At 42.0% G+C, this 11476-nt stretch overlaps 1 protein-coding gene across 1 annotated transcript; it reads left to right on the top strand.

Annotated features, from left to right (window-relative positions):
- The first annotated feature begins 5742 nt into the window (after positions 1 to 5742).
- On the top strand, positions 5743 to 6216 carry LCE6A (late cornified envelope 6A). Its single transcript, XM_006755595.1, is given in 2 exon segments — positions 5743 to 5986; positions 6164 to 6216. Coding segments are annotated over 2 exon segments (297 nt in total).
- Positions 6217 to 11476: the final 5260 nt, after the last annotated feature.

Here is an 11476-nt window from a genome sequence, read left to right as displayed (position 1 = left end):
AATAGCAAATTTCATAAGATTTAATCATTGTTAATGTTCTTTGAGTTATTATACCTTGGTAATCTTAATAAGCACTGGATAAGTGGTTGATAAGTCATATATACGTTTTAATCTATGAAAAAACGCAAGTGTCTGGTGGACCAGAGAATTGGAACCCATCAAGAGAATAGGGTAGTTCACACTTCACCACTGCTGTGATCAGTATGACCTCTAGATGTCACTATGTCTCTAATTAATCACTCAAGATTCAAAGTCCTGTGAGGGATCCTCCAAAGAGCTATTCCAGGAAGTTAGAAGAGGAATATATCTCCTTTGGTTTCAGGAATAAGAGGAAGCTCAAACACTACACACACTGTTTATACCCTCCAAGTTACCTAATATACTAACAAGTATGGAGTTGATTGTTGGCCAAAGTAACAGATAACTACCATTCTATCTACATATAAGTTCTCAGATGAAAGCATCTTATATCTTCAAGAAATGTAATGTTTCAATTGAGACCAGATATACTGAAAGGTCAGAGGTTCTTTCTCTCCCCTTAGACTGGTTTCCTCCTATAGATGGGTGCTATGTATCTATTTCAGACCAGAGTTCCATGGAAGTCAAGATTGTGTTGCCCTACAAGGTCATGGAGACTTTGTATATTTCCTTCTAAGAGTTTTATAGTTTTAACTTGTCAGTTAGGTTCTTGATGTATTTGAATTTTTTAATGTCATATTTTTTAAATATTGTAGATCATTCTTTTACTTGTGGATCTTCAGTTGCCCTAATACTGTTCCTTGAAACAACTATTGTTTTCTCCGTGTAATGTCTTGACACCTTGCCAAAGTCAAATGACCATACATTGATGGGCTTACTTCTGGATTCTCAATTATCTTCCATTGAACTTTATGTGCATCTTTGACCCAGGCCCTTTTTTTTCTTTTTCTTTTCAGCATTTGGAAAATGCCAATCTATGCCTCCTGACCGCCTTTGGGTTTTTTTTTTTGTTGTTGTTGTTTGTTTGTTTGTTTTTAATTTTTATTTTTTTATGAGAAGTCCTTTGTCATTATGAGGGTCTTTGTAAGTGATGAGTCATTTATCTCTTGCTGTTTTCAAGAATTTCTCTTCATCTTTTCCTTTAAACATGTTTACTAAGATGTGTCTGAACATGGATCTCTTTGAGTTTATCTACTTTAAGTTTGTTGCTCCTTTTGACAGTTTAGTTGTGTTTCATAAAATTTTGGAAATTTTCAGCATTATTTTAACTATGCTTTATGTTTCTCTCCTTTCCTTCTGGTTCTCACATTAAACATATGTTGGTGAGCTTAATGGTGTATGTGAGCTTACTGCTATGTGAGCTTACAATCAGGAAAAGAAAAGAAAAGAAAAAAAGAGAACATAAATATGAATAATTAAATGGCAATGACTATGTACCTATCACATGTATTAAGTACTCCAATCAAAAGACATAAAAATGAAATCATACTGTTTGTGGCAACATACAAAACAAAAATGGCTAGCCTATTTTTGTGGCTCTGTTCACTTTTTTTAATTCATTTTTAAATGTTTGTTCTTCAGATTGCATAATGTCTATTGATTTATCTCAAGTTTGATGATTCTCTCTTCTGCCAGTTTAAATATATGACCAATTCCCTCTAGTAAATATTTTATTTCATTTAGTGTATTTTTTAACTCTAGAATTTCCATATTGTTATTTTAAAAAATAACTTCTATTATTCACATTCTGTATTTGGTATGACATTATCACACCTTCCTTTAATTCTTTAAGCATGTTCTCCTTTAAATATAGCTATAATAGCAGCTTGAAAGTTTACTTAAGTTCAATCTCTGGCTCTCCCATAGGATGTTTCTGTTTCTTGCTTAATTTATTGTGTATGAATAACAATTTTCTGCTCATTCCCATGTCTCATGTTTTCTACTGAAAATCTGTCATTTTAGATACCATATTATAGCAACTCTGAATAGTGATCCTTTCCCCTCCCCTCTCCCAGGGTTTGTTGCTGTTGTTGTTTATTTGTTTAGTGGTTTGGAGGGACTGTTTTATTGTGGCCTATTTTCCCTGAAGCCTGAGCCTGAGGTGTTACTCCTCAGTGCTCAGCCTTGGGCATGTATTTGGTTGCCCTGGATGGCAGTAGTTTCAGCAGAGCTCTCTCTGGTTGTCCCTTTCTCTGTTGAGTTGTCTTCCGCTACTGGTATCACACTTGACAGACATCAGCTGGTTGATGCTCTACTGTTTTTGATAATGTTCTGGGACATAAATTGTTTCATAATCTGATCCAATTACTTTTGCAAGCATGGTTTTTATTTTTTAATTTATTTTTTGTTAAGCCTCACCCTAGGCTATTTTTCCATTGATTTTTAGAGAGAGTGGAAAGGAAGGTGAGGGACACACAGAGAGAAACATCGATGTGAGAGAGACACATCAATTGGTTGTCTCCCTCATTAACTCTAACCAGGGCCTGGGATCACACCTGCACCCAAGGCAAATGCCCTTGACCAGAATCGAACCCGGTACCCTTCAGTCCACAGGCTGACGCTCTATTCATGGAGCCAAACTGGCTAGGGCTGTAAGGGTAGTGTTTGAGGCCAGTCTTTGAGGTTTGTTCTGAACCAGTAGGCTCTACTTAGTTTTACTTTCCTTGGTTTTCTGGGATAAATGAGCTGTCCTGCACATTGTTCTCATGGATCAACAGGCTTTTCTTAATTGCTTGCCAACAAAAACTCCCTTATTTTCTAGAGTGTTTAGAGGCTTGGATGTCAACTCTGCTCTGAATAAAATTGGTTACTTTGGTGAGAACTTCAGTTTTCCATTTTCATGGCCTGCTTCTTTGCCTGGCCAAAATCTCTGAGCCATTGCTCTGGAGCTGGGGATGGGAATGGTTGTCTGCTTTCCTTGGAGTGGCACACCTGCTTTATGAACACGATGCTATACTGGACAACCTCTAATCTTCTTGAATTGCCTCTTTCACCCTGGAACCTCTACTATACAGGTGGATTGGGGCAAAGGTGATCAGGGTCCCAGTATTTTGGGCCTGGTGCACCTGAGGTAGAGTCACTCTTGACTCACAAGTCCGATTTGGGTGGAAGAAGGAAGTCCCCAAATCTTGGCTACCGTCCCCTGGAATTTATTCTTTGCAACTCAGAGTGGGAGGTGATAGAAAACAATGTTTCAAAGACATCACAGCCCATGTCTTGGATCTAGGGAAGGAGGAGCCCCATCATTTCCTGGAGTGGAGCTACCATCATGCTGAGTTGAAAAGGGTCAGGGAGGAAACAAGTTATGATTTATGCCGTAGACTCATGCTATTATTACTGAGACTTAGTAGATTTTCTTGGATAAACATTTTTATTTTCATTTGCTGTGTGCCCTTACCAACAGTTATAATGGTTTTGCTGGAAGAGAGTCCAAGGTGTTCTTCATGCTATCATTCTGAAGGTTCTCTTTCAATGTTTTTGGTTTAGTTGTTTTTTAAGCTTAAAAAGACTCAGTATCTCAAGACTTTATAAAGATTTCTTTTATAATCTGTAATAATAAAAGCATAATATGCTAATTAAACCAGATGTCCTTCTGGACGTCCTTCCAGGACGAAGCCAGGCTGCAGCCACGGGATCCAGGCATCTGCCTCAGCTGCGAGGGAGGGAATGAGGCAGCCGCTGTGGCTGCGAAGGCCTACTCTTGCACGAATTTTGTACATCAGGCCTCTAGTTTTTCTTATAAAGTTATTTTATGAGGAGTGTGGGCAACCTAAACTCTAGGCACATTTTTAACTCTTTTCTTCTAAATTTCAGAAGCTTCTCTTCTTCTTCCTTTGCATCGTGAGAGATGGGGAACAAAAGAGACTGCCCTCTTTGATGAATGAAAGACTAAGCCCATTCTTTGCTAGTGACAAATTCTTCTATTGAAATGAACGCCATGCATTTAGACCCAATGGTCTGGGTTGACAAGCTAGTCCTTATGATGTTATAGTCTTATGTAGAAGTCAGGATTACTGGTGGTTTGGCTATCATCCTACCTGAAGAAAAAAACAAGATCAGAAGATCTCTTAGCCCTTCTTACTAGAATATATGACTATTGCTGATTTTTGGAGGCAAAAAAATGTACCCGTGGGAGTCATGCATTGATTTCCTGGACACCCCTACCAAACTGAACTTTTGCATAATTTAAATAAAAATATCATAATATTCAGGAAATGTAGTTGAAGTGTCCACAGTGCCCCCCTTGCACTTAAGAGATAGCAGGGTTAGCAAATGTCTTACTCTTCACACTATTCTTGGTCTGTTGTATAAGGTGAGATACACCCACAGATTTCTCTATACTATTTATGGAAGGGTGTTCACAAATGTCTGAGGTGAGGATGGTGAGCACAAGAAGTCAAGATCTACAAAACAAAACTGGGTGGGATTTTGTATTCCTAGGATTTTTTGTTCTCCCCAAACACAAAGTCTATTCTAATGGCACATAGATTGTTTCATTCGACAAATATTAATGAGCATCTTCTTTATTATCAGGCCCTAGGAATGCAGAAATGACAAAGTCCCTATCATTAAGGAACTGTTTAATAAGGGAGATAGGACAAGTATTTAGGTTACCTTGACCCTGAGCAGCTATAAAGTCTGTAAGAGGTGTCTATGAAGTTCAGAGATTGGAGAACTCAGATGTGGCTGGGAGACCAGGCGAGTCTCCATGGATGCGACAACATTGAGCTGGGTGATGAAAGTCATGGATGATGGGTCGGGGCGGACAAGTAGGGTCTTCCTCAGACTTTGGTGGTATTGAACTTGATGCTCCCTCTCTGATCCTAGGCAGGCCTCAACAGCAGTAGTTTGCACATCCATCTCCCCAGGAATGTAATTTAGACTTAGTCATACCCACCTCCACTCAGGTCAATCTGAAGGCCCCAGACTTCTGGTCACTCATTCACATGTGAATCCCTTTGATCCAATCACAGGTGTGTGTAGCTGAGGAATTCATCCTTGGGGATTGTGAAACATCCGGATAGATAATCTGCTCCACAGCTGTCCTCCAATAACATGTAGCCTGGAGGCTCCAACTGGAGAACGTATAAATGGCCTCTTCCTTCCTGGCCCCACAAGGCCTCCAGACTCCTTCAGGGGTGACTTTTCCACACATCTTCTAGGGTGAGGTTACTTCTGAGTGGGGAAACACTTTGATGTTCCTCACTGAGATGCTGCAAAGGCAGCCCTAATCTTTCCTCTTGTCTTTTCCCAGAGGGTAGATAAGCCAGGTAGGAGAGATTTGGGTAGAGAGAAGGGGAGGCAAGTGGGTCTCTGCAAAAGACCTGGAATGATCTCACATGGGAGAATGCCATGGAAGCTAGAGGGCCAGAGAAGGACAGAAAGTACAGACTTGAGTCTCAGGACAAAATAAAATTGAGTGAAGAGAGCCAAGACCCCGTTCTCCTTTGCATTTGACCATGGTAGACATTGGCCTGGGAAACGTGGACTAGGTTGCATATTGTTTTTCTCATTTAGGAAGAAGAGTAAGATACTAGTCTGGTTGTTGGTGAATGGGTCCCCTGGGATTCCCATCATGATTTACTCCCCAAATATTTAGCCCTTTCATATCCATTTTTTATCCTCCTGGGATGGATTTTAGCAGACTGCAAATGCTAGGCTCCCTTTGACAGCTCCAGCTCATGGAGAAGAGAAACAGGCACCCAAGTTCCTGGTCTAACTGAATGCTCTTTTTCCTTCCAGTTTCGACTTGCTAGCCCAGCGATGTCACAGCAGAAGCAACAACCTTGGGAGTCTTTTTGGGCTCCCAAATGCTCCCTTCCCCAGGAACCACACCCCTCCCTGGCTCCCAGCTCTGACCCTTGTTGCGCTCCCTGTTCAGGAGGCTGTGGTTCTGGTTCCCAAAGCTCCCGGACTCAGAACCCGGCCCGTCCCCGGAGGGCTAGCCGAACGCCCCGCTGCCTCAGGGGTGGCACGGTCTACCACATCAAAGAGGAGGAATGTTGAGGTGACCAGCGAGGAGAGGGGCATAGGGATAGGTGTTCTCTCCCCACCCAGGTCTTGTGTACTCCTTCCACTGGGAAGCTCAGGACCTTCCCTCTCTTTTGGGTCAGGAAACACCTCCAGGCCCCAGCACTTAAGAAGTGAGATTCCCCCCCCCCCCCCCCCCCCCCCCCCCCTCCAGTTCAGCAACGAGACAGCTGCTTCCTTTGGAGCCCTGGCTGCTGTGACCCTTGAGGTCTCAGCTCAGATGTGCCAAGACCTCCACGGTGGATGCTGCCCCTCCTTCTCTCCTCCTAAGATAGCTGAGAAAAAAAGGGAAGTTCTGCTTGTAGCTTTGCTTAGAATTTGGATTCATTTCCCTGACCCCACCGCGGTGAATAAAGTGTAACTCCAAACTCTCAGAGCGCTGTTTGGTTCTTGTCCGGTTTTTCTGTAACAGTGCAAAGCTTACCATCTAAAAATATCTGGTTTTTTATTTTTGCTCTTTATTAAAAACAGATATTCACCAAACAACTATTGGAGAAAAGTTTGACAAAAACTAATGCTCTTTGACAAAAATACTACTTAATATTTTGGCCTATTCACATTTTCTTAGTCAGTACTTGGATTCCCTGTGCTAATTGTTCAACTAGTATATTATTCATCGGTACACTGTAAGGAATTTCTGTGAGGTTATTTAAGTCAAACTGTCAACAATTGCTGGGAAGCAGGATCTCAAGTTATTGGGATAATGCTCTAGAGAATGGCAGTTTTCACCTTGTTTTATACATTACAAACAAAGGAGGAGAGGTAAGTGGGTTACATGAAATCCACTGGTGATAGATTAGGGAGCTGGAGAAAGCAAAGGGGGAGGGGACCTCTGGGATTGGATAAAAAGTAAAATGATAGATACATACTTCTTTTACTTAGGTCAGTACAGGATAGTTAACAGTCAACAATTAATATGCTAACAATAGCAATGAAGGAATTTGTGATATTTGTCCTACAGCCCAGGGCACTTGGCTGTGCCCTGAGGGGTCTGGAAAAAAGGAAGTTACAAGTTACCCGACTATTCAACAATATAAACAAAACAAAAAACAATATGTTTTTGTAGATGCAAAAGACAATAGTCTCAGTTAAGGTAAAGATTGACCTTTGTCAGGGAGAATACAGGCCTAGGACATGACCACCCACCATAACTGCTTCTAGTTAAAGTTTTAATTTCAGACCATCCTTTGTGGTTACTTTAGGTCTTTGAATTTGATACAGGCCTCCCCTGAGCTTGTCAGGTTATCATGGGCCCCCTTTCTTGTCCACAGAAGATATTAGAGAGAAAAGAGGCTGTCATGCTAGTGCCACATGATATTGGTGTGTGCCCCCCAATGACATGGGTATGGGACTCAGAAGCTGGGGAATGCCTGGGACTACAGTAAATAATGGTAATGCTGGCACTGTACTGCTTATGGAACACCACTGAATGCAGGACAGTGTTGGTTTCTTTGCTCATAATATTTCTTTTAACCATCATAATATTTCTTTTAAACACATAGGTGGGCCTATGTGTTTAGCTCACACTTCACAGACAGGGAGAGTAATTGGCTTTAGAGGCCACCTCATAGAAGGGATGAGGATGTGTTAGAATGAATGTCTTTTCCCTTTCTTTTCTCTACTAATTGCGATGCGCTAAGACCCACAGGGCCATTGGACATGGTTATTGAACATGGGTCATGAATGTTTCCTCCATCCCAAGAGAAGCATCAGCTCTTCAATGACCAATGAATTCCATTGCCCTTGGGAAGACTGTGAATTCCCTTCCAATGATCTTTGCCAGAGTCAGACCCACATGCGGCCTGCTCACTGGGATTCTAGCCCAATGGAGGACGGCTCACAGGCCTGACTGCTTCAGGCAGAGGAAGGTCCTTGTTTTCCTTTCTTTCATCGCTTGGGAATGAGCTTGATAAGAATCTCATGCATGTCAATGCTGGCCTCGCTGGAACCTCACCCTTCTGTTAAGGGGCACACCTAACACAGGCAGGAATCCATAGCATGTTTGAATCCTCAGCAGGCAGGATGGTGAGGGAATGTTTGAGCAGATGATAGCAGAGTCCAGGAATGCATGAACTGTGCTTAGGGAGGCCTCAGTCAGGTAAAGACCCCCCAATTACCTTCTAGCCAGTCCCTCTGTCTACAAGCTCATTAACAAAGAGCTTGCCCAGGTCCAGTTCTGAGTCTCTTATCACACTTTGGCCTGGCCATTCACAGACTTCAGCTTCTTCAGTAACCAAGTCAAGGTCACCTGATACCAATAATCTCCCTAAAATGTAAATCTTATCATGTTGCTTCCTTACTTAAACGACCAAAGATGCCCTAATTGCTTCTGATCAAACTTTTTAAGCAGCATTATCCTGTTTTCAAGTTAAATCTAATGTATACCTCCAAAATACAAAGCAGGTAAAAGTGTAATTTCTCTGCAGCATGGGGTTAGTGGAAGCCCAGATTTTTGCCTCCTCCTAGGCAACTTAAATAGTCAAGGATTAAGAATTGATGATATTTTCAGGCAGATAGCTCTAGTGGGAATGTGTGTGTTGGGGGAGGTGGAGGGATTGAGCAAAAAAGAGAAAGCTCCTGGACAACAGTGTGATGCTTGCAGGGAGGTAGTGGGTGGGAGGAGATGGAAGATGGCAGAGAGGGGATAAATGATGATGGAAAAAGTTAAAATAAAATTTTTAAATAAAAAATATTCTTTAAAAAATTGATGGTATTTTAAAAATGTGACTCAAAGTTTTTAGGAACCCCCATATAAGTAAAGTGAAGAAGAAAAATAAGTAAATTAAAACATATTTTCAACTTACTATCTGTCAAATGCCTGTGCTCCAATTCTAGACCCAGCTTCTGTACTATGTAAATACATGAAGCTGATGCAACAGACAATGGTGGAGGCATGGAGGGAGGGTGGGTAGCACCCAAACACAGAGCAACTCATACTGTCAGGAGGAGTGGCTCACGAAAGAGGTGATGTTTGAACATCCTTGGCAACAAGGCTTCAAAGACTCTAATTTGGAAACCATTTATCTATAAGCTAAAGTACACAACCCAGCGAGTAAAGCTCTCGTGTTCTGGGCTCTTCCCTTCTTTCTGTCCAGCTAGTGTCCCACTTCTCACCCTTCTCCGATATCATGGCCCCTCTGTTTCCCAAAGAGATTAAGCCCTTTCACATCTCTGTGCCCATGCACGTATTCTTCTCTCTTTCTAGAACAACAATTGTCCCTCATTTCCTGACTACCTTCCATTGTTTTTGAGCCTTAGTCTCTTTTATCTGTAAAATAGGATTACTGAGGATGAATGATTTTTCATTATTGAACCAGTAGTTCCTTGATGGTGTTGGATCAACACAATAGAACAATACTTTCCAACCTTTTAAAATTATTTGTAATATCTTAGTGGGGGTCATTGCAGAAAAGGAGCGTACTTTTACCTATCCGTACATATCTGGGCCTCAGTATCTCATATTCTCAGTTAGGAGAGGCAAATCAGGCAAAAGTCCCAAATACTGTATACACAATACTCTGCTTTGGCACAAGGCCAGAAGTTAAGTGATTTTCCTCTAATAAGTAGGATGAACTAAACACATTAGATGGAGTTGCTTCCTCATAGCATGACCTACCTTTGAATATTTCATATCCTCATAGACACTCCAGCGACCATCTCTCCCTTCTTCATCAAGTTCACCAAACATCGCCATCCCCAGGTCAAATATGTTCAGAAGAAAGAAAGAAGAGACCAGGAAAGGAACACTTGGGCTAGGTGTTAGCTTCTTGGAGATCTGATGCTCATAAATGCAAATACAGACTTAAAGCTGTACTGAGATCATGTGGTCCAGTCTCCTCTGAACCCAGGAGTATCAGAGCCAGGACCAGAGCCCTGACTTCCACTGCAAAGCCCTCATTGTTGGCCAGTATCCATGACTCCATTCTTGGGGCAGCATTCCACACCTGCCCATGTGCCTGCCTTTGACCTGCTTCCCAAGGGACCCTCTCTAAGGGGTGGAAGGAGGGAGATTTTAACTTCACCCACAAATGACTCATTAATTCATTGAACAAATTTTTTTTTTTTTGAGCACATACAAGAATGTTAAGCACTGATACTGGGATAAGGAGTGAACTAGCGAACACTGAGATTTCATTCTATCCAGGATGATAGATATTAACAAATAAATACAAGCCAGTTGTTACCAGAAATACAGATACCCTGGGGGCATTTCCTAGGAGAAACTAATGTAATTGAGGTTGAAGATATAAGGATTCAGAGCAAAAGAGTAGAGTCAGGCATTAGGAAACAAAAGGGGCTGCCCCTCCTCTAACACAGGAAGTCATAAAGGATGGGTGCAGGCACAGGTTGGCTTGAATACTGGGAGTGGGAAGTGGAAGTACCTTACATTTGACAGCTACTGTTTGCCCCAAGAAGCAGCAGCAGTATTATCTAAGCACAGGCAGCAGAGAAGGTTTGATAGAAGAGAAATCGTGTGTGTGTGTGTGTGTGTGTGTGTGTAGTGAATACGGGGAAGTATATAGGATTGCCAAGCAGTGCTTTGAAACTAGCCTAGGTGGATGATCTTAATCTTATGATAATGCCAACCTGCCAAAGTATCTATTTAAAAAAAATAAATTATTTCTATAGCAGCTAGGCATAGCAGCGAGGATTCAGCCAGGGTTGAGGTTTTGTCAGTCAAGTGTATTGACAAGCCAAAGGGGTGAAGAATTTACTGTCTTGGCAAAACAATGGTCGAAATGATGGACTATGGAAAACACACTGGGTGGGGAGTGGCATGAAGGAAGAGGGAGCTGAGGAGATAGTAGATTTCAGGGGCTATAACCACGCAGGTTGAAAGGGGGGACTGTGATCAGAGATGGGGGTGCCTGGCTTTGTGGTGTCAGAGACTCAGAACCTGGCTACCAGTTCAGACTCTGTACAGCTTTGAGCATCTCCTTTGTCCTCTCTGGTGCTCAGTGTCCTCATCTACATGTGGAGTGTAAGTGGGGAACTAAAACCCTTTCCAACTGGGCCTTTCTATGACGCTACATTGTTAGTCAATGTTTTAGGTACATTAGAATCTGAACCAGGTACACTGAGCACTCAGTAGTGCCCCATGGGTGCTTAGATTACTGGTTCCCAACCTGTTGGTAGAACCTACAGAAACTCTGAGCTATATCCTTGGTTGATCCAACATTTGTGGCTTTAGATTTTCATCTCAAGCATGCTTTGGATTCTTCCAGACACCTTCAATTCAATCCCTAAGCTGTGCCATTGTAAACTCCCCCGTAAATCAGGACCTTCTTATCTTTATAAAAATCCTCCCAAGGTTTATGGGGAGGATACTCATGAGGAAGACCCAATAGTGATTGAGCGTGACAAAATGACAGAGCCCTGGAACGTGAGACGTCATCATCATAACCACCTGGTTGGGAACAGTTTTCACATCATCGTGGCTCATTCCCTCGTGTTGGGTGCAGGATAT

The sequence above is a fragment of the Myotis davidii genome, unplaced genomic scaffold (genome assembly GCF_000327345.1).
Source record: "Myotis davidii unplaced genomic scaffold, ASM32734v1 scaffold1734, whole genome shotgun sequence".
Taxonomy (NCBI): Eukaryota; Metazoa; Chordata; class Mammalia; order Chiroptera; family Vespertilionidae; genus Myotis; species Myotis davidii.
This window is presented reverse-complemented; position numbering and strand designations above follow the sequence as displayed.